The sequence below is a fragment of the Moschus berezovskii genome, chromosome 12 (genome assembly GCF_049115385.1).
Source record: "Moschus berezovskii isolate FMDL1 chromosome 12, NW_MosBer_1.0, whole genome shotgun sequence".
Classification (NCBI taxonomy): domain Eukaryota; kingdom Metazoa; phylum Chordata; class Mammalia; order Artiodactyla; family Moschidae; genus Moschus; species Moschus berezovskii.
In genome coordinates this window covers 92,415,858-92,437,338 of record NC_142471.1, presented here as the reverse complement: position 1 = coordinate 92,437,338, position 21,481 = coordinate 92,415,858, and the positions used below count along the sequence as shown (strand labels likewise).

Here is a 21,481-nt window from a genome sequence, read left to right as displayed (position 1 = left end):
GGAACAGCTAAAAACCTGATCATCTGAAATGTTCATTCTCAGAATTGAAAGTTGCTAGAGAGCATTGTTGCCACAAAGATGGGAGATGTCCACTCAGGCCAGGAAGCCCAAAGAGGCCTGAAGCAGTCAACTTCAACAGCACCACACCAACAGGAAAAAGACGCACCTTGTAGACGATGAGATCGTGCTCCCCGTCCCGGAGGGTGGTCCCATCGTAGCGCATGAGCTTCACAAAAGCGAGGGCGAATATTTTCTCAGATTTGTCCTTAGCTGCAACAGAGATCAATAAGCATTTTCAACAGCCGTCACGACAAAAATAACACCATAAAATGCCACAAGAGCTGCCTTTCTGAAAAAATGACAAAACTGTTCTGACAGATGTGAAAGCGAACACAAACACACAGAGATGGAGACGACGTTCACATATCACAAAGGTTCCTTGGGCTCAAACTAACCTGCAAACTCAGAGCAACGTCAGAGTTTCCTCGTGGACGTTCAAGACAGAATCTGGAGTCAAGGACCAAGAGTAGGAGGATGCTTTTGAAGGGGAACATGGAGGGAAGTCTGCAATACTGAAAGCCAAGAGTAACCGGAAACAGCTAACAGTGAAGGCGGTATTTGCAGCCTAGGGATTCACAGATAAACAGGGCAGAAAACACAGGCCACCACAAGTGGCCACTATAAGGGGCAAAGCCTTCCCCGAGAAAACAGATGGCCAACACGGAAAATCAAAACAGAGATGCCCACCTTGGGCCCTCCACTAATGTGAGCCACAGGTGGACTAAACACCTGAACAGGAAATTTCATTCGCTTTGGCGAGGAAGTTCTTCCCCCAAATCAGCGTGGGAGACTCAGTTCTTCGTTTCATTAAGTTTCCACCAAGGAGTCACCTGCTTGGAAGTGACCAGCCTGCCCAGAAGAGCAAATGCAGACCCTTGTCATACCCGGCACTCCACTGATCGGTCTTCACAATGGCCAGGAGCTGAGCTGTTAGGTTTCGTGTTGTTCAACAAAATTGTTAGGCTGAAGCCTAATCCCCGCATAGTTGTACTGGAGAAAAGGCCTAAAAGGAGGGTCTTAAGGTTGAATGGTCATAAGGGTGAGGCTCTGACCCGATAGAATGGGGGCCCTTATAAGAAACAGAACAGACACCAGCTCCATCCTCCTCCATGTGAGCTCACAGCGAGAAGGTCTGCAACCTGGAAGAGGGTTCTCACCAGACCCGACCACACTGGTACCCTGAGCTCAGACTTGCAGCCTGCAGAACTATGCGAAATCTCCACTGTTAAGTCACCCAGCCTATAGTATTTTGCTGTGACTGCCCAGCAGATGAAGACAAATCCCTATCACTACCAGATTACCACGCCTGTACTATGTGTGTGTATGTGTGTGTGCGCACGTGTGTGCATGCACTGAGTGTGTGTATGCGTATGTGTGAAAATTTATCATTTGCTTCACCCACTGGGTTTTCCCATGAAAGAAACGTGGTGTATTTTTTCTCTGCTATTTCCGCAGTGTGTAGCGTAGTGCCTGCTATATATCAGATACTCAATAAACATTTGTTCTAGTTGGGGAGACGCCAACAAACGAATTCTTTCAGATAACAAAGAAAACAAAAGTCGGGAGCTTCTTAAAGCGTTATGATGGGAATAGGGACGACACAGCTGGATGGTGAGAAAGGTCTGTCTGAGAAGATAGACTGCATATGACGCAAGATGTAAACCCTCCAGGAAGAGAGATGGCCAAATACAGAGGCCCGAAATAGGAGCGGCCTGGTGTGCTTGGGGACTGACAGCCAGTGAGGCTGGTGAGCAGAGGGGGGTGTGGGATCCAGGGTGTGCAGGTCCCCGATCAGGTAGACACGGATGAGGACTCTGGGCTGAAGAAATGGATTTGTGACGAATTTTCAGAGATGCAAGCTGAACACACATGGAACCACTGAGTTCAAGGCTAGAAAATACCTTTAAAATGATAGACCCCAGATTCTGTTTTTAGAGATGAAACAACAGAGATCCAAGAGCAATACGTCTGCCCACCCTGAGTCAGAGGCTCAAAATACTTACTCCAGGACATCACTGCATGGGATACTATATCTCATTGATCTCTGCATTCCTGGAATACAATCAGTTCAGTTCAGTTCGGTCGCTCAGTCGTGTCCAACTCATTGCGACCCCATGAATCACAGCACGCCAGGCCTCCCTGTCCATCACCAACTCCTGGAGTCCACCCAACCCATGTCCATAGAGTCGGTGATGCTATCCAGCAATCTCATTCTCAGTCGTCCCCTTCTCCTCCCGCCGCCAACCTTTCCCAGCATCAGAGTCTTTTCCAGTGAGTCAACTCGTCGCATGAGGTGGCCAAAGTATTGCAGTTTCAGCTTTAGCATCAGTCCGTCCAATGAACACCCATAGGTGCTCAATAAATGTGAGCTAATTAGATGTGCTGATTGACTAACCAAAGATAAAAGGACAGATAAAAGCAAAATATATGTACCCTAGGAATCAAAAAATAACTTTGTGAAAGTGTTCTTGAAAACATAAGACTTCTCAGTGTTCAAGAGAGAAAGAAGAGATCCTTCCAAGTGTGTGCTGTGCTGAGTCACTCAGCTGTGTCTCTTTGCGACCCCATGGACTATAGCCCACCAGGCTCCTCTGTCCATGGGATTCTCCAGGCAAGAATACTGGAGTGGGTTGCCAAGCCCTCCTCCAGGGGATCTTCCCAACTCAGGGATCAAACTCAGGCCCCCGGCATGGCAGGTGGACTCTTCTCCCTCTGAGCCATCAGGGTTTAAGTTTGGGCAGACATGAAGAACATTAAAGCACGTCTCTGTGAAACCAGCCGTGGTTCAAGACACGTGACCACACCTGCCAGCAGACAACTCCCCCAGCCCTACTTTAATGAGGACAGAATTTAAAAGCACACCTTTAAACTATTAATGCTCTGCCTCTTACACGAGGAACGGGCTGCACACATCGCATGTGCATCGGCACCCGTGACGAAGCAGACAACACATTTCCACGTCAGGAGCCATCAGCGGCCGTGACGAAGCAGACAACACAGTGACGCGTCAGCAGCCATCAGCAGCCGTGACGAAGCAGACAACACATTTCCGCGTCAGGAGCCATCAGCAGCCGTGACGAAGCAGACAACACAGTGACGCGTCAGGAGCCGTCAGCAGCCGTGACGAAGCAGACAACACATTTCCACGTCAGGAGCCATCAGCGGCCGTGACGAAGCAGACAACACATTGACACGTCAGGAGCCATCAGCGGCCGTGACGAAGCAGACAACACACTGACACGTCAGGAGCCGTCAGCGGCCGTGACGAAGCAGACAACACATTGACACGTAAGCAGCCATCAGCGGCCGTGACGAAGCAGACAACACATTTACGCGTCAGGAGCCATCAGCGGCCGTGACGAAGCAGACAACACATTGACACGTCAGGAGCCATCAGCGGCCGTGACGAAGCAGACAACACAGTGACGCGTCAGGAGCCATCAGCAGCCGTGACGAAGCAGACTACACATTTCCACGTCAGGAGCCATCAGCAGCCGTGACGAAGCAGACAACACATTGAAACGTCATGAGCCATCAGCAGCCGTGAAGAAGCAGACAACACAGTGATGCGTCAGGAGCCGTCAGCAGCCGTGACGAAGCAGACAACACATTTCAACGTCAGGAGTCATCAGCGGCCGTGACGAAGCAGACAACACATTGACACGTCAGGAGCCATCAGCGGCCGTGACGAAGCAGACAACACACTGACACGTCAGGAGCCGTCAGCGGCCGTGACGAAGCAGACAACACATTGACACGTAAGCAGCCATCAGCGGCCGGGACGAAGCAGACAACACATTTACGCGTCAGGAGCCATCAGCGGCCGTGACGAAGCAGACAACACATTGACACGTCAGGAGCCATCAGCGGCCGTGACGAAGCAGACAACACATTGACACGTAAGCAGCCATCAGCGGCCGTGACGAAGCAGACAACACATTTACGCGTCAGGAGCCATCAGCAGCCGTGACGAAGCAGACAACACATTGACACGTCAGGAGCCATCAGCGGCCGTGATGAAGCAGACAACACATTTACGCGTCAGGAGCCATCAGCGGCCGTGACGAAGCAGACAACACATTGACACGTAAGCAGCCATCAGCGGCCGTGACGAAGCAGACAACACGTTTACGCGTCAGGAGCCATTAGCGGCCGTGACGAAGCAGACAACACATTTCCGGGTCAGGAGCCATCAGCGGCCGTGACGAAGCAGACAACACATTGACACGTCAGGAGCCATCAGCGGCCGTGACGAAGCAGACAACACATTGACACGTAAGCAGCCATCAGCGGCCGTGACGAAGCAGACAACACATTTACGCGTCAGGAGCCATCAGCGGCCGTGACGAAGCAGACAACACATTGACACGTAAGCAGCCATCAGCGGCCGTGACGAAGCAGACAACACATTTACGCGTCAGGAGCCATCAGCGGCCGTGACAAAGCAGACAACACATTTCCGCGTCAGGAGCCGTCAGCGGCCGTGACGAAGCAGACAACACATTTCCGCGTCAGGAGCCGTCAGCGGCCGTGACAAAGCAGACAACACATTTACACGTCAGGAGCCATCAGCAGCCGTGACGAAGCAGACAACACATTTACACGTCAGGAGCCATCAGCGGCCGTGACGAAGCAGACAACACATTTCCGCGTCAGGAGCCATCAGCGGCCGTGATGAAGCTGACAACACATTGACGCGTCAGGAGCCATCAGCGGCCGTGACGAAGCAGACAACACATTGACACGTCAGGAGCCGTCAGCGGCCGTGACGAAGCAGACAACACATTGACACGTCAGGAGCCGTCAGCGGCCGTGACGAAGCAGACAACACATTGACACGTAAGCAGCCATCAGCGGCCGTGACGAAGCAGACAACACATTTACGCGTCAGGAGCCATCAGCGGCCGTGACGAAGCAGACAACACATTGACACGTCAGGAGCCATCAGCGGCCGTGACGAAGCAGACAACACATTGACACGTCAGGAGCCGTCAGCGGCCGTGACGAAGCAGACAACACATTGACACGTAAGCAGCCATCAGCGGCCGTGACGAAGCAGACAACACATTTACGCGTCAGGAGCCATCAGCGGCCGTGACGAAGCAGACAACACATTTCCGCGTCAGGAGCCGTCAGCGGCCGTGACGAAGCAGACAACACATTTCCGCGTCAGGAGCCGTCAGCGGCCGTGACGAAGCAGACAACACATTGACACGTCAGGAGCCATCAGCGGCCGTGACGAAGCAGACAACACATTTCCGCGTCAGGAGCCATCAGCGGCCGTGACGAAGCAGACAACACATTGACACGTCAGGAGCCATCAGCGGCCGTGACGAAGCAGACAACACATTGACACGTCAGGAGCCATCAGCGGCCGTGACGAAGCAGACAACACATTGACACGTCAGGAGCCATCAGCGGCCGTGACGAAGCAGACAACACATTGACACGTCAGGAGCCGTCAGCGGCCGTGACGAAGCAGACAACACATTGACGCGTCAGGAGCCATCAGCGGCCGTGACGAAGCAGACAACACATTGACGCGTCAGGAGCCATCAGCGGCCGTGACGAAGCAGACAACACATTGACACGTCAGGAGCCATCAGCGGCCGTGACGAAGCAGACAACACATTGACACGTCAGGAGCCATCAGCGGCCGTGACGAAGCAGACAACACATTTCCGCGTCAGGAGCCATCAGCAGCCGTGACGAAGCAGACAACACATTGACGCGTCAGGAGCCATCAGCAGCCGTGACGAAGCAGACAACACATTGACGCGTCAGGAGCCATCAGCGGCCGTGACGAAGCAGACAACACATTTCCGCGTCAGGAGCCATCAGCGGCCGTGATGAAGCAGACAACACATTTCCTCGTCAGGAGCCATCAGCGGCCGTGACGAAGCAGACAACACATTGACACGTCAGGAGCCATCAGCGGCCGTGACGAAGCAGACAACACATTTCCGCGTCAGGAGCCATCAGCGGCCGTGACGAAGCAGACAACACATTGACGCGTCAGGAGCCATCAGCGGCCGTGACGAATTAGACAACACATTTACGTGTCAGGAGCCATCAGCGGCCGTGACGAAGCAGACAACACATTGACACGTCAGGAGCCATCAGCGGCCGTGACGAAGCAGACAACAGATTTCCGCGTCAGGAGCCATCAGCGGCCGTGACGAAGCAGACAACACATTTACGCGTCAGCAGCCATCAGCGGCCGTGACGAAGCAGACAACACATTTACACGTCAGGAGCCATCAGCGGCCGTGACGAAGCAGACAACACATTTCCGCGTCAGGAGCCATCAGCGGCCGTGACGAAGCAGACAACACATTTACGCGTCAGGAGCCATCAGCAGCCGTGACGAAGCAGACAACACATTTACGCGTCAGGAGCCATCAGCGGCCGTGACGAAGCAGACAACAGATTTCCGCGTCAGGAGCCATCAGCGGCCGTGACGAAGCAGACAACACATTTACGCGTCAGCAGCCATCAGCGGCCGTGACGAAGCAGACAACACATTTCTGCATCAGGAGCCATCAGCGGCCGTGACGAAGCAGACAACACATTTACGCGTCAGGAGCCATCAGCGGCCGTGACGAAGCAGACAACATATATACGCGTCAGCAGCCATCAGCGGCCGTGACGAAGCAGACAACACATTTACACGTCAGGAGCCATCAGCGGCCGTGACGAAGCAGACAACACATTTACACGTCAGGAGCCATCAGCAGCCGTGACGAAGCAGACAACACATTGACACGTCAGGAGCCATCAGCGGCCGTGACGAAGCAGACAACACATTGACACGTCAGGAGCCATCAGCGGCCGTGACGAAGCAGACAACACATTGACACGTCAGGAGCCATCAGCAGCCGTGACGAAGCAGACAACACATTGACACGTCAGGAGCCATCAGCAGCCGTGACGAAGCAGACAACACATTGACACGTCAGGAGCCATCAGCAGCCGTGACGAAGCAGACAACACATTGACACGTCAGGAGCCATCAGCGGCCGTGACGAAGCAGACAACACATTGACACGTCAGGAGCCACAGGAGAAGACCTCAGGCCGCAGAGGTCGGGCAGGGCTGCCCACCCAGCCAGCCCCCCTACAAAGAAGGGAAACTCCTGGGAGGTCGGCCTCAGAAGGCACACATCTGCCCACATCCAGAGAAAACATCAGCTGATGCATCTGGAGTTGCTAACACGTTGCAGAATGGCGTTAGACCGCTCACATACCAGCACCAAACTTTCCCAGCAATCCCAAGGACGGATCCCTGTGTGAGAAACCCTGTCACCTGCTTCCAGAAGGGGTAAAGCAACACGTTTTGCTGGGGACAGTAGGGGGGGTGCAGTGTGGCCTCAGCTCACCCCATTTCTGCCCCAGAGTGTCCGCAGACAAGGCAGCAGTCGAGGCCTCCCGTGGCCCCCATTGCTAGGGTGGCCCACCGACTTCACCATCAGCACAATTGCTATGCCCCACACGTTCCCCCAACCCCGCCAGCTGGGGCCGGGGAGACTTCATTAATTATGCAAATGTATCATGATAGCATCATGTCTGTAATGAGTATGTAAAACTGACAAGGAAAACAAGGATTTGGGAAATTAAAATGCTACCGAAGAGATCCCTCTGCCCTGGTCTAATCTATTAATTAGGGGGAATGATGGTGTTCTAAAGGGGGAGCGTGCTTCTGCGAGAAGTCCTCTGTGCATTCCAGAACTCTGCCTGCCCTGCAGCGGGGCTCCCCACCCTCACCTCCCGAGCAGCCCCTGCCCCCCGCCACCACGACTTCCACTGTGCAGGGTGCAGAGCCCACCACAGCCTCCAAGACTTGGCTGAGGTCCCTCTAGTCAAGGCTGTGGTGGTAGTTGGACTATAAAGAAAGCTGAGCTTTACAGTTGGAGTATAAAGAAAGCTGATAAAGTTGCTGGGAAAGTTTGGTGCTGGTATGTGAACGGTCAAATGCCATTCTGCAACTTGCTAACAATTCCACATGCATCAGCTGATGTTTTCTGTGGATACGGGCAGATGTGCACCTTCTGAGGCCGACCTCCCATTGGTCATGTATGGATGTGAGAGTTGAACTATAAAGAAAGCTGAGCACAGAAGAACTGATGCTTTTGAACTGCGGTATTGGAGCAGACTCTTAAGAGTCCCTTGGACTGCAAGGAGATCAAATCAGTCCATCCTAAAGGAAATCAGTCCATCCTAAAGGAAATCAGTCCTGAATGTTCACTGGAAGGACTGATGCTGAAGCTGAAGCTCCAATACTTTGGCCACCTGATGCGAAGAACTGACTCATTGGAAAAGACCCTGATGCTGGGAAAGATAGAAGGCAGGAGGAGAAGAGGGTGACAGAGGATGAGATGGTTGGATAGCATCACCAACTCGATGGACATGAGTTTGAGTAAACTGCTGGAGTCGGTGATGGACAGGGAAGCCTGGCATGCTATAGTCCATAGGGTCGCAAAGAGTCGGACATGACTGAGCGACTGAATTGAACTGAACTGATTCTGTGCCAAGTGGAGGGCAGCTTCCACTTCACCGGGTCATCAACCCCCCCAGGCATTTCCCCCTCAGGCTGAGATATTTAGAAACACTCACAGAGTCAGGGGTGAGGACCCCCCACCCCTGTGGCTCTGGTCCCCACAGGGTCATGGGTGATAAACACACCCACCGAGGCTACCCTTCCCGTGATGCCACTACATATACAACTGTAGCATCACTTGCGTTCCCAAATCTTAGCCGACGGCCGGATGGATACAGCCCACACAGGGCAGCAGTGCGTCTTCCCCGTGTGGCTTTGTGTTGGCGGCTAACAGAGGGCTACATCCTTAGCAGACAATTAATTCCACACAGGCAATGAGACAAACTTCATCCTCGATGCTAAATCCTTCTGGAAGGTGAGTGATGTGAACAGCCGTTCTTTCCTCCCAAAAGTCTTGGCATCACGTCCAAGGCTATACCAACACCGGTGAGAAAAGGTCAGCCTGAGTTCCAGACACCAGTGGCCGCCAGCAAAGCCAGAGAGGGCTCAAGGTTTTCAACACCAGCACAAAAGCATTAAAAGCAATTTGTGAAATCTGTCTGTTACAGCTCAGTGATTTTCTGACAGATGGGACAGGATCACAAAACAAATGGGAAAGATGAAACCCAAGGGTAGAGTAGGAAGGAAGGGCACCTCACTGGACAAATTCGAGAAGAAAATGAAGATCTCCAGAGAGTGGCTCAACCAGAGTGGACAGCACTTCACAGGACTGGGTTCACCTGGACATGGAGCTGGAGTGTCAAGACCTCCCTGTGTTACGGTAACCACTGTCTAGAACAATCCAGAATAAATGCACAATACACACGGGCTAAGGAAGCATGTGGCTACTCACAGTCCTGGGACGACCTGTGTCGGAAGGTAAAGCGGAGGTGACTGCGGTTCACATCCTCGATGGGGATGGCCACCTGCGGGGTAAACAGGGAAAGTCAGCACCGTTACGGCACCTTCCCCACTGAGACAGCCTGGAACACTCCACACGCTTCTGCCCCACAGGGTGTGATCTTCCCAAAGGCAAATGCCCTTTGGGAAAATTTACCCCAGATAATGCTGTCCAGGATGCCACGTGGACTGGAAGAGGCAGCTAAATTTTTTTTTTTAACGTGCTGATCCTCACAGTGAAGCATCTATTTTTTAAAGTTGCCATTTATGTTTTTAGCCCCGATTTGCAGATACCTATGTTCCCTCATAACTGTGGAGACCTGCCCTTGGCTGCAGCAAGAAGGCTGTTCTTTCATGACTTAGAGTAAAAGGAAAAAGACCCAATACATGCTGCCTTTAAGCCAAGAGTGTCTGTAATCTCATAGCTGACGTTTGCATTCCAGAGCCAACTACTGGCCTGGTGTCCCAGTACCCGAGCCCGTGGAGTGTGGGCTAACACGGTGGGCTGGGCAGGGGTGCTCTAGGAATCTCGGAGCACCACAGCTGAGGGAACAGGACCCATCTCCCCAGTGATGTCTTCCATGTACTATCACCTCTATTTTTTTTCCATTTGCTGTAAGGACAGCACGCCTTACATAAAACAGACCCGAGAAGAGACAGACAATAGTGGTCTGTAAAGGACTGTCATTTGTCTCCAGGAAAGTCTTGCTTTTACATCCAAAAGGAGATGAGAGTAAATGTAAATTCCAAGAAACACCACTGAGGTTCCTTAGCAACCTTCTTGAACGACTTTGTTGAAAGCGCCCCAGGGCTGGCGGAGGGTACCCACTGGCAGGCAGCCCTGGGGGGGGAGGTGTGAGGGGGCGACGTCCTCGGGGTACAAATGAGCATCTCATAACCCACCCCAAGGGAGAACAGGGCCATGGAGATGATACCTTAACCGTCTCAAACCAGCGCGGCTGTTTCACTTGGTAGTAAATCACCGACTTGTACTCTGAAATCGCTTCATCACCAGCGCCCGGGAAAATCACATGCTTTAAAAGAAGCATAAAGAGTTTGCATCAGCCCTCGTAGTGCCTGACACCGCATCCATCTCCTCCTCCCACCTGTTAGATGAGCCGGGAGAAGGAGCAACGGTGCCCCGGGAATGCCAACAATCCCGGGGCCCACAGAAAAAGCCCCCCCTCCAGTGACGGAAGGACAGGTCGGGCTGGGGCCAGCGGCCAGCAGAAAACCTTGCCTGCAGACATCTAAGATCTTGATGGCCACATGGTCTGGAGATGCTACTGTCTTCCACCCTCCGCACCCCTAGTAACGTTCACCCTGACCTGTAGGAAACCGCCTGTCTCCTGGTGGCTGGGGAAAAGCACTACAGATCAAGGAGGAGCTCACCTTTCTCCATCCCCTTCCCGCAGCCACAGACACTGACCATTCGACTCTAAGGAGACACCAGTACAGCCCAGGGGCAGCACGGCCTATTTCCAGAGAGATGGCAGGGCAGGGCCACTTGATATCAGCCAGACAGAAAGGATGAACCTCCCTCCAGGCAAAGCCGAGCCCCAGGGGTACCTTCAAGTCACTGCTCTGGGCCACGTGGGCCCCAGGAAGCCCAGAATGCAGTCATGGTCCAGAGAGGTAGTTGGCAGGGACTCCTGCTTGGGCTCAGCCTCCAGTCCTCAAAGGAGGTCTCCAAGTCCCTCCCAGGACAACTGCAGGGTGCCGCGACCACACAGGAGGAGGTCTCCGTGACCACCACCCAGGAGAGCACAAGGTCAAAGGCCCCAATTCCAGCCCAAGTTCCACCTCCCACGGGCTCTCTAACCTCAGTCAAGTTGATTGATTTCTCTGGGCCTCAGTTTCCTCCAGTCTCAAAAGACGCTAACAACAGTATCTGAATATCTAGTGTGACCGCTCACCCTCCAAGACTTGGGTTTATGCTGGCAAGCAGGGGCCCAGGAGGGATTTGGCAAAGGTGGTCAGGACCCCAGGGACATCCAGAGACCATCCAGTTGCGGGACCCAGGGGAAACCAGCCCTTTTGGGTAAGGGAAAAGGAAGAAAAGGCAAACTTTCTTCCCGAGAAACAAGACTGGCTTTTCACATTCTGAAGCAGAGGCAAGGCACACATAAGGGAGGTAAGACTCCAACACCACAGGTTCAGCTTTGCAACAAGTACCTCCAGCCGTTTTCCATCTTCATCATAAACAGACACCGTAACTTCGACATTCTTAGCTGTCGTCTTGCTTCCTTTATCAAAATCTCCTTGAACTAATGTTACATAGATATCGTTTCGAACATCACCTGGAGGGGGTGGAAATTACACCTTTGAAACCAATCCATTATTCATTGTGTGACCGTGAATTTTGCCAAACTAACTCACCGTCTCTCTGAGCAGTGTATCATAAATACTTTATTAGGTGATTATGAAGTATTTTCTACAAAACAGTCTCCACATTTAATAGCATGACAAAGGCAATTTGCATCATCACTGTAAGACTTGCAAGAAAGAGGAAAATGTCTCAGCCTCCAATTATCTGCTTGGGGCTTCTCGTGGGCAGCAGGCTCCTACACTCCGTGGGCAGCCTGTGCCCAGAGCGGCTTGGGTATGGTCAGTGGGTCTGCACTGACCCTGCCCTCACCCTGACCCTCAGCATCCACGGCCCGCTGCAATGCACATCACAGCCCCCATCATCTGCGTCTCAGCAGTCAGCACCCCGGGGATTGCCAGCAATACTGGCCTCCTCTCCATTCCACTGAGGAGGTGAACAAAAAGCAGCATTTGAACCACAGGCCAATGTCCTGAGTTGACACCCAGGATCAGGGACTAGGGATGGGTCAAGAAACTCTCTACAAAGGATCGTCTTTCCTCCTGGCAGGCAGCTGTCTGAATCCTGAATGAGACCACAGGGAGCAGAAGAAAAGACTCAGACATTTGAAAGTGAGATGGACCTTAAATCGTGCAAAAAAAAAAAAAAATACAACCGCACACACGCAACAAATGAGCTCAAGACGCTTCCTCCAGCTGAGAACACACGAAGCCCCTGCTAAGGGTCTGACTGGGAAAACTCTGCAAGCTTCATTAGCAGCATGATTTAAAGGGAGCACCGCTGCCCTCCGAAGGCTGCTCTGCCGTCTGTCTGGCTGCCTCCCATGTCTGACACATCTTCCCTCCCCCGGGGGACACAAGCAAGGGTTGTGTCAAGAGCGGCAAACAACCTGCTCTGGGCAAAGAACAAGGATCCCAGAAGGAAAAAAAAATCCTGCTGGTTTCTTGTTTTTCTTCTGCTTTTTAGATGGCTCTATTCTGGCTTTTAATGTATGCGACTATTAAATTAAGCTTTCATTTAAAAGTCATCATTGTAATAATCCCTGTGGGTGGCTACCACTGCCACAGCAGCTGCTGGAAGGAAGCAGGGCTGCGATCGCTGATACGGACCACGAAGACGTTCAGAAGGATGGCGCACACAGCCGGGGGAGGAGGCAAGGCTGCAGGTCCAGGTTGCTGTTGTCCAGTTGCCAAGGCGTGTGTGACGCTTTGCGACCCCATGGACTGCAGCACGCAAGGCCTCCCTGTCCATCACTAATTCTCAGAGCCTACCCAAACTCATGTCCATCAAGTCGGTGATGCCGTCCAACCATCCCATCCTCTGTCAACCTCTCCTTCTGCCCTCCGTCTTTCCAGCATCAGGGTCTTTTCCAGTGAGTCTGCTTTTCACATCAGGTGGCCAAAATATTGAAGCTTCAGCATCAGTCCTTCCAATGAATATTCAGAGTTGATTTCCTTGCTGTGTGACCTCAGACAAGTCAATTAACCTTCAGGGCCACTTACCACTAAACCACCTTACCGATCAGGCAGGTGGTCTGCACAATCTTTCCGCCTGAGAATTCTATCAGAACACCAAAGCCGTCATCAAAAAGGGCTACAACAGCTTCAAGCGGGGCTTCAGCAGCCAGAGGAGCGGCATGTGCTGGGGAGCGGGGTGGCTGAACCTCAGAGCCTCCTCATCCGATTGGCCTAGAGATTCTGGCCCCAGTCCAGAAGTAAGATCCCATACGGAGGTCAGCATCCCTAATAGGCACTCACGAGAGGGTCTTAGCAAATGCCTCCCAGGCTCTCATTCTGGGGAGGAAGGAGCTGGAAGCAGACCCGAGGGGCCCATCCACACCTCCAGCCGCCTTCTTAGCTCAGGGGATAACTGTGCTCCCAACCAGGATCCCTCAGAAGGACCCCGGGATTTCCAGCGGGCCACAAGAAGATGGAGAAGCAGGGACAATGGTGGTATGACCAGCTCTCCCACTGTGCAAAGGAGACGCGCGTCTCCATAAACACGCGTGTGACTGGATGGCACGGGTTCTACCAGGCTAAACGTAGGGATCTGAATGAACGTGCCTGCCAAGGATAAGATGCTCCCAGCTTCTCAGCATCCCTCAGCCCCAGAGAACATGGGTGAGTCCCTCAAGCCGGGCTTGCTCACTGCAGGAACGCCAAGCGCTGACTCAGCACACCAAACAAGCCAGGACAATGGTCAGCTGTACAGGTTTCCCACAAACCTATCAGGACATCATCTTAGAGGTTTAGACTTACTCTTTAAGTCTGTCAATCGCAAGGGAGACACAACCAGTGTGAACCAGAAGTTTCCCAGGTTTCCCAATCACTTGGAGAGAGAGAGGAAGTACAAAGAACATGCCCCGGAAACGCCCTTAAAATAAACAAGGCGGTAACTCTGAAGCACCCTTGTGCACGCAGGGCTCCTGATGCCAGTGAGGCTGTCCTCACGTATAAACTTGCGCCTCAAGCCCACATGGAAATGATGTGTCCACTAGAAGTCCACATTCGTTAGCTGTGTATAGAGCAGCCAAATTCCACAAGCAATAGATGCCCCATCGTTTCTAAACGTGCTGTGTGTCACGCTTTCGTCCTATACAGGTGAGACTGGCTAACACTCCATCTAGCTGACGTTAGATGTCTTTTCCTATCAATTTAACAGTGTTGACAATGAGCCACAATTGCCTGGAGGAACAGAGGTAACATGTCCCTGAAATGCCCTATAATAAACAAAGGGATAACTCTGAAGCACCTGAGTGACCAGCATTTCCCTGTGAACCTACAGCAAAGCTCTGCACCAGGGGCCGCAGGCAAGTGCTTACCACAGGGTGGTTTGGCCTCATTTCCACTGTTCATTAGCCATGTGACTTGAGGCTGTGGCTTAATCATAATGGGAATTAGTTCAACACCCATGTGGAGGCTTCCGGGATCCTTTTGAGGATCAAGCTAGGTAATTGATGGCAGCATTATCTGCAAACCAAAATGTGTCCCACAGATTATCAGGGATAAAGATTCATAGGCTTCCCAAGATCTCACGATATCAAATCTGATGACTAATATGAATATTATTTGGAAACTGAAGTCATATTGTAAATATCACAGATTAACCTTAATATGGGATCTCATTACCAGTTTAATAAGCTTAACCACGGTTGGATGGGGCGGTACTGGCATGATAACTCACACACCCTGAGTGGGAACCAGGTGTAAACATCACAGGCTTCCTCATGGAACCTGTATGTTCACCCAGTCGGCTGCATGGAACCCGCATGTCCGCCTGTATGTTCACTCATGCTGGCTGGCCCCTTCTGCTCCTCCTTCCTCCTTGGGATCGTATGTCCACCCAGACTGCGTTCCTGTCTTCCTCATCCAGCCCTCGTCTTCAGGAGGAGCTGCCCCCTCCCAGAAGTCCCAGTGGCCGACACGCACCTGTCCCCACCCCGGCCTGTCACTGTCCAGGGTGCCCAGGGGACCTGAGCAGGCGGGTCAGATGATGATCAGTCTCCCACATGTCATCTGCTTCAGGACACTGGGATTTGGGAGGAAGGTGGGTGCCGGCAAGACCCGTCCCCAGAGGATAAAGTCAAGCTGCAAAGGGGACAGTGAGAAGCATGGCTGGGGGCCAGGCCGGCCCAGCAGCAGGCTCTGTCTCTCTTCCTCAGTCACACGACCGGCAAGTATCCCCGGGGCGTGGCTGCTTGATTCGGTCTCGTGCTTTCTGATACCTAAACCCTAAAGCACCCCAACTCCAACCAGAACTCCAGGCAGGAATCATTACTGTTCTCATGCCTGAACAGTAATGTGAGCCTGAAACACAGCTCAGAGAGATGGGGTAGCTTGCCCAGGGCCACGGAGGGGCAGAGGTGAGGAACACTGCAAGGGGGTGACGCCGGCCTGCACATGCACAGCCGAGGCCAGTGGGTGCGGTTTCAGGTGGTGGACCACTCTGGCAAAGAGTCATGTAACCCGTAACCGACCCAGAGGGCTACTTTCAAAACTTGGAACACACTAGGGTGTATTTACCCAAACTGTACTCCCTTCATTGTGAACATGTTCTGGACAATTCAAACACTGTTAGGGATCACAGGACAGACCAGGCCTGCCCCACTGTCATCATCAATCCATTCCTTGGAGCCAAAAAATGAATTCTGCCCAGGCTCTCCGAAAGGTCCCCTGCCTGCTCACCTTCTACCACATCACTAAGCATCACCCGGCCAAACACTCTCCGTGCTTTCAGCCAGGGTAAGTGGGATGTCAAACACCCATCCTCCCCTGCCAGGCAAGGCAGGCAGAAAACAACTGGCAGGCATCTTGCCTGGGGCGACAACAGAGGACGGAACAGCAGCGGGTTTGCTTGCAATCGTGGTGGCGTTTTCCCCGGCCAGCGACAGAACCCACCCGGAGGTCTCAGGGTTGGGTCTTTGGCTGATGCTCATTCTGTCCTCTTGTCCCTGTTACTGCATCACCAGGAGTCGTGCCACACGAGTGCTCCCAGATTATGATTAATATAGCCGAGAGAGACCTCCTCCCCGGGCCTGATCCCTCGTTAGCTGTCACTCTGACCGCAGTCCTGTCTGCAGGAATGACCCACCACCACGCTGGGCTTTACACCCTCCACTCTCTGCTTGCCTGAGTTCCCAGGTACACGTCTCCCTTTGTGGCAAGCTACACAAACACTCCCAATGTGGCTGCATCCAGCACATGTGCAGAAGGACTAAAGGATTCATCCGTTCTTACCAGGCATGATGATCTCCGGGAAGCCCGTCTTCCGAGCCACCGCTGTGGTCCTGTCCACCAAATGAGGAAACTCTTTTCTAATCTGATGGATATCTCCAGGAAGTAATTTCAACGTGACCCACAAACCTAGAAAGGCAACAGATGCGTGAGTCATGTTATATTTCATACATCTTCATATCTTGTACGTTTTTAGAAGTCATCACGAAATCCATTTCAATGAATGAGCAGTTTTTAATTCACCAGGCAATGCCTTAAGAGAAAGCAGAGGTGGATCAGAAAAAGGAGAGTAGCCAGGGAAAAGGAGCCTGGCACGGGGGAGGTACCAGCATCTGACCACCTGGGACACGAATCCCACATTGGCGCACCCTAAGGACATGACAGCACTTCCATGCTACCCTCGCCTAGGCCTGATGACTCTTTAGAGTTAATACTATGTTGAAGATAAACCAGAAGGTAGCATTTTTCTGGGAGGGGATTGAGAAGGCTATCATTTCCCATTCTCCCAAGAAGGATGATAGCAGAGGAGGATTCGGGAGGTACACAGGCAGCTTCATGAACCCACGGAAATACCCAGTCCTCTCGGGCTCTCAAGAAGGGAAACCACGGAAACCGTGGTGCACCGGGCTGCCGGCCACCAGTGGACCACCCGCACGTCAGATGGCGGCAGTCAGGGCAGCCCCGCCCTCTGTTTCACAATGTTGCAGCAAAGGGGAGATTCATGCACCCAACCCCTCCTCCAAGGGGGAACCAGGGACTTCCAAGCCCTCGAAACAAGATGCGAGGATGCCCAGGAGAGGGCACGGTGACCCTGTGAGCCCTGCCCGCCCGCCCTCCCTCCCTCTGCAAAGCTGACGCCTTTTGTATAAAATATTCCTGGAGAAGCGATCAAACAATAAAAGGGAAGAAAGCCGACACTTAACAAAGTCAAAGGCAGGAGACAAAGCAGTGGCTCTGTCGGCTGTTTTCAATGACATTCCATGCCGTCCTGGAAGGTGTGCAAGGGTCACTCCCAGGAGGCAGGTCAGGGTCTCCCCATCCTTGATCCCTTGGGGGGCCTGGCCTGCTTGCTCAGCTCTGCGGTACACCCCTTCCCAGCCCCCTGTCCATCAGAAGATAACATCAGTGCCAGCTTGCTCAACTCACTGATTAAACCAGTAAGTAGGTAACATCACTTGTTATAATTTAAACATAGAGATTAATTTTTCCTGTTTATGCTAGGCTTAAAACACTTCCTCAGAGGAGGAAATGAGGCCAGTTTTCAAAGGAAAAGTGCATTTTAGGTTGACTTTTGCTTAATCAGAGTAACTAAACACAAAGGGAACTAGCATATGCTGTATTTCAAACAGGGGTCGATCCCTAGGTTGGGAAGACACCCTGCACAAGGGCACAGCAACCTACTCAGGTATTCTTGCCTGGAGAATCCCATGGACAGAGGAGCCTGGCGGGCTATAGTCCATGAGGTCACAGAGTTGGACACAAGTGAAGCAACTTAGCAGGCACTCATGCACGTATTTCGAACAATAGGAGCAAATGGCTGGATGTACATGAGGATTCAATGTCCAGGTAAAATCCCCGGACCTCTGGGTCTAGGGTTTAGAATAACTTGGGCTAAATATAAGAGATGCTGTCTACGTGAAAAGGAAAGATGCAGATGCAAACCTAAACTAGGCCAAAGCCTGGAGGCCAGTACAAAAGAGACAGGTCATGTTTCTCCAAGTCCCTTCCGCGGCTCCATGCGCTCGACTGTGACTTGAGGGGTCAGCACTGATGGGAATCAGAGCCCCGCTGGGCAAAACCCCCGAGACCCTGCAGCTTGCTCTGTGCTGCATTTCCTGGGCCCTGCCCAGCTCTCCCTGGAAAGCAGGGAAACAGGCCTCAGAGTGAGCCCCGGAAAAATGTCACTCCCTCACGGCTGTTTCAAGGCCAACATGAGCTAGTGACAGGACCCAAGGTCATTTTGGCTCAGGTCCGCTTGAAATCAGTCAATGCCCTTGTCACTTAGCTCTTACCATGACCTGAAAGCTCCTCTCCTCCCCGAGAAGTTCAAGGAATCGGGGACCCTGGCCTCAGCCCATCTCTGTGACACAGATTTTGGCCCCAGTAACAGGGAGACTGACAGACGGTGCTGGGGTCCTCTTTTTAAGCACGTTCCGGCTGGCCTGCCAGCAGTCTCCACTTTTCCTAGGTGACCCTGTAGTAAGAGTGGATCAAAACTCTGATGACACTGCAAGAGGAGCCAGAAGCCTGGGGACCCCGCCCCAGAGTGACTCCAATCAAACAGCTTTAATTGGATCTCCCCGTGGTTTTCAATTAAAGTGCAAATTGGGAGGGCTGGTAATTGATGAGAAGACGAGTCCTGGGTCAGCTGAAAATCGCTCTGTCTACAGAGGCCATGGTTCATTAACATTTTGGGCTGAGGTTTTGGTTTTGTTGTTTTCCGGGAGGGGAGGGGCGGTTCAACCAAAAGAAAGTCCGGCAGAGGGACAGGAGCAGCTAATTCCTGCAGAACGTTCTTCAGACTTGATTCACGCTCTCCCTCAGAACAATGGGAAAAGAATCAAGATAATTGTTTCTTAAAAATCGAGTGATGTAAGGTAACCAGACAATGAAACAGGTCCGTTCACCTGAGCTCCACTGAGTTCACGGCAAGCCTGCATCTAATCAAGGACTAACAAGTGGATTGTCCCACTAGTCTCAGGCCTGGGAGACTCTGAAGGTGACTTCCCCTCCGGCTGGAGGCGGGGCCTCAGCAAACACTTGTTTTCCAGCAGCCCTCCCGGCCAGGTGAGTGCCAACTGTCACCAGCCCAAGGTGATTGATTCATAGCCTCTGCCAACAGAAGGTCAGCCCCTGGGAAACTTGTCAGCGTGGGATTAAAAACGATGACTGCACGCCAGGCGAGCGAGGGAGGAGAAATCCCCTCAATTACAAACCTGAAGGGGAAGTGGCCTGCAAAACGGAACCACTTTCTCAGGGTTATGGAGTGGGGAAGCCCCGCAAAACAACGTGGCTGTGCTTAGCTCACAACACGAGTAAGGAAACAGCAGCGAGTAGGACAGCGTGCAGGGGGAGGTGGGCTGTGTTCAATGTCTGTGCGTCTCTAAGCAGCACGGTGAAATCACAGGCAGGGGATAGCTATTTCATCCTCTGTCGAAGTCACTCAAGTGTTCCGAATAGCGGAGACGGCTGCAGAAGTCTGAGGAAGACAAACACAGCAGTGGCTTCCAGGCCCATCAACCCTGGGCTCTTTCCAAGCGTTTAATCCCAGTATCCCAGTATCTGTTATCCTAGCCAGTGTTCTCCCACCCAGGAGCTTGGTTCTCAGGAGTGCTTACAGAGATGACCAGTGAGGAAAGCCACACAGGCTGGATGGACATCACAGACGCGTAAATTCCATTACCCTACACCACCACCATTATCAGTGTCAGCAGCATCGCCACCATCGGCATCTCTGTACCCATCACTATCATCTTTGTGACCGTCACCGCCATCAGCGTCAGCATCCACATCATCTTCAGTATCATCATCAATATCATTGTTTTCATCATGACCGTCATCAGCATTATCATCAGGATCATCACCACTGTCGCTGCCGTTACCATGATCACTGTTGTCATCATCACCGTTTTCATCACCACCATTATTATCATCAATATCACGATTATCACCATCATCACCAACGTCGTGATCATCACCAAACCAAAACTGAAACCGCACAGTATATTCCCAGGCTCATGCAAATGGACACATAGAGGAAGAAAACCATGGCATACGTACCCTGGCCCTTGTGGTTGACTTCTTTGGCAGCAATGACTTTGTTTATAACCGTCTGAAGGAAGTCATTCTCCCCTGCCACCCTGGGTGAAAAACGGGATGACATGTTCAGCGGCTTGTGTCGAATGGCGTCGTCCAACGCGAGCCTGGAGGGCACGGGACGACCAAGAGCACAGGAGACAAAGGGGCACAGGGACGCAGAGGGGACGGGAGCAGGGGAGCACGAGACAGCGTCACCACCAAGAGTGGGAGGGCCGGCACGAGTCGACGCACGACACAGGACAGGAGAGGCGACAAGAGAGACAGGGAAGAGCACTGATCAGGAAACTGCCGAACCACGCGAGAGAAGTAAAGCAAACGAGGTCGAGTCTAACCCCAGCAAACAAAGGTGCGCCGGAGCTACGCTCCACGTCTATCCGCCAATTTACAAAACGGGAACTGATCTCAAAGTAACATGACCGCGCAGCATTTAAACCCAAGGGATGTTTATGACCATTTCTTCTATTTCAGTCATTCCTGGCCACAGAGCAGAGGTCACGCGGTGGGTGCTCTGAAGGGAAAAGCAAAATCAAGATTGAAAAAAAAAAAAGATCCCTCAGACCCAGCTGCTTGGGGAGCTTGAGTACATACTCTGCTCCATCAGACTATGTACTCAACATAGCCTAAAATAATTAAATGTGAAACAATGGCATAATCTTCCGAGAACACAACCACCGTGTCTGAGGAGTTAAAACTGTGACACAATTACGAATATAAATCATCAGTGTTCGGGGGACTCACGGATCAGGAGCTTTCTATAGAAGGTGTACCAGGACTAAGAAAATAAATACAAACAGGCGACATGGGCAAAGAGAAATACCATGTAGCACAGCCAAGCACAACATGCAGTGAGCAAGAAGATAAGTGGATAATGTTTAAAATGATTTCCAGAAACAAGGACAAGTGTTATTTATCCTGTGAGCCCACATGACTCAAGGGAGCTGAGGGCTGTTTTCATTTACTTCCCCAAGTTAAAAAAGACAGAGAGAGAGAAATGTACACTATGATTCCTCCCCTCGAACTTACCCTGTGATATAATAAATCAGTTTTAATGGAGCAAAAAATGGGTTTCATTAGCATGGCATTTCCCAAAGAAATACTTTCCCTGCTT

At 52.1% G+C, this 21,481-nt stretch overlaps 1 protein-coding gene across 2 annotated transcripts in view; it reads right to left on the bottom strand.

The window, feature by feature from the left end:
- The window catches only part of DOCK1 (dedicator of cytokinesis 1), a 570,880-nt gene that overhangs the window by 455,938 nt on the left and 93,461 nt on the right, over positions 1-21,481 (bottom strand). Inside the window, exons 12-17 of one of the 2 annotated variants that reach the window (XM_055424405.2) lie at positions 20,335-20,477; positions 16,558-16,683; positions 11,671-11,795; positions 10,431-10,529; positions 9,449-9,521; positions 167-270 (exon numbers count right to left, since the gene is read on the bottom strand). In XM_055424405.2, coding sequence (XP_055280380.1) covers positions 167-270; positions 9,449-9,521; positions 10,431-10,529; positions 11,671-11,795; positions 16,558-16,683; positions 20,335-20,477 — 670 coding nt within the window. The remainder of the gene's footprint in view (positions 1-166; positions 271-9,448; positions 9,522-10,430; positions 10,530-11,670; positions 11,796-16,557; positions 16,684-20,334; positions 20,478-21,481) is intronic. The other variant, XM_055424406.2, reaches the window with a different exon arrangement.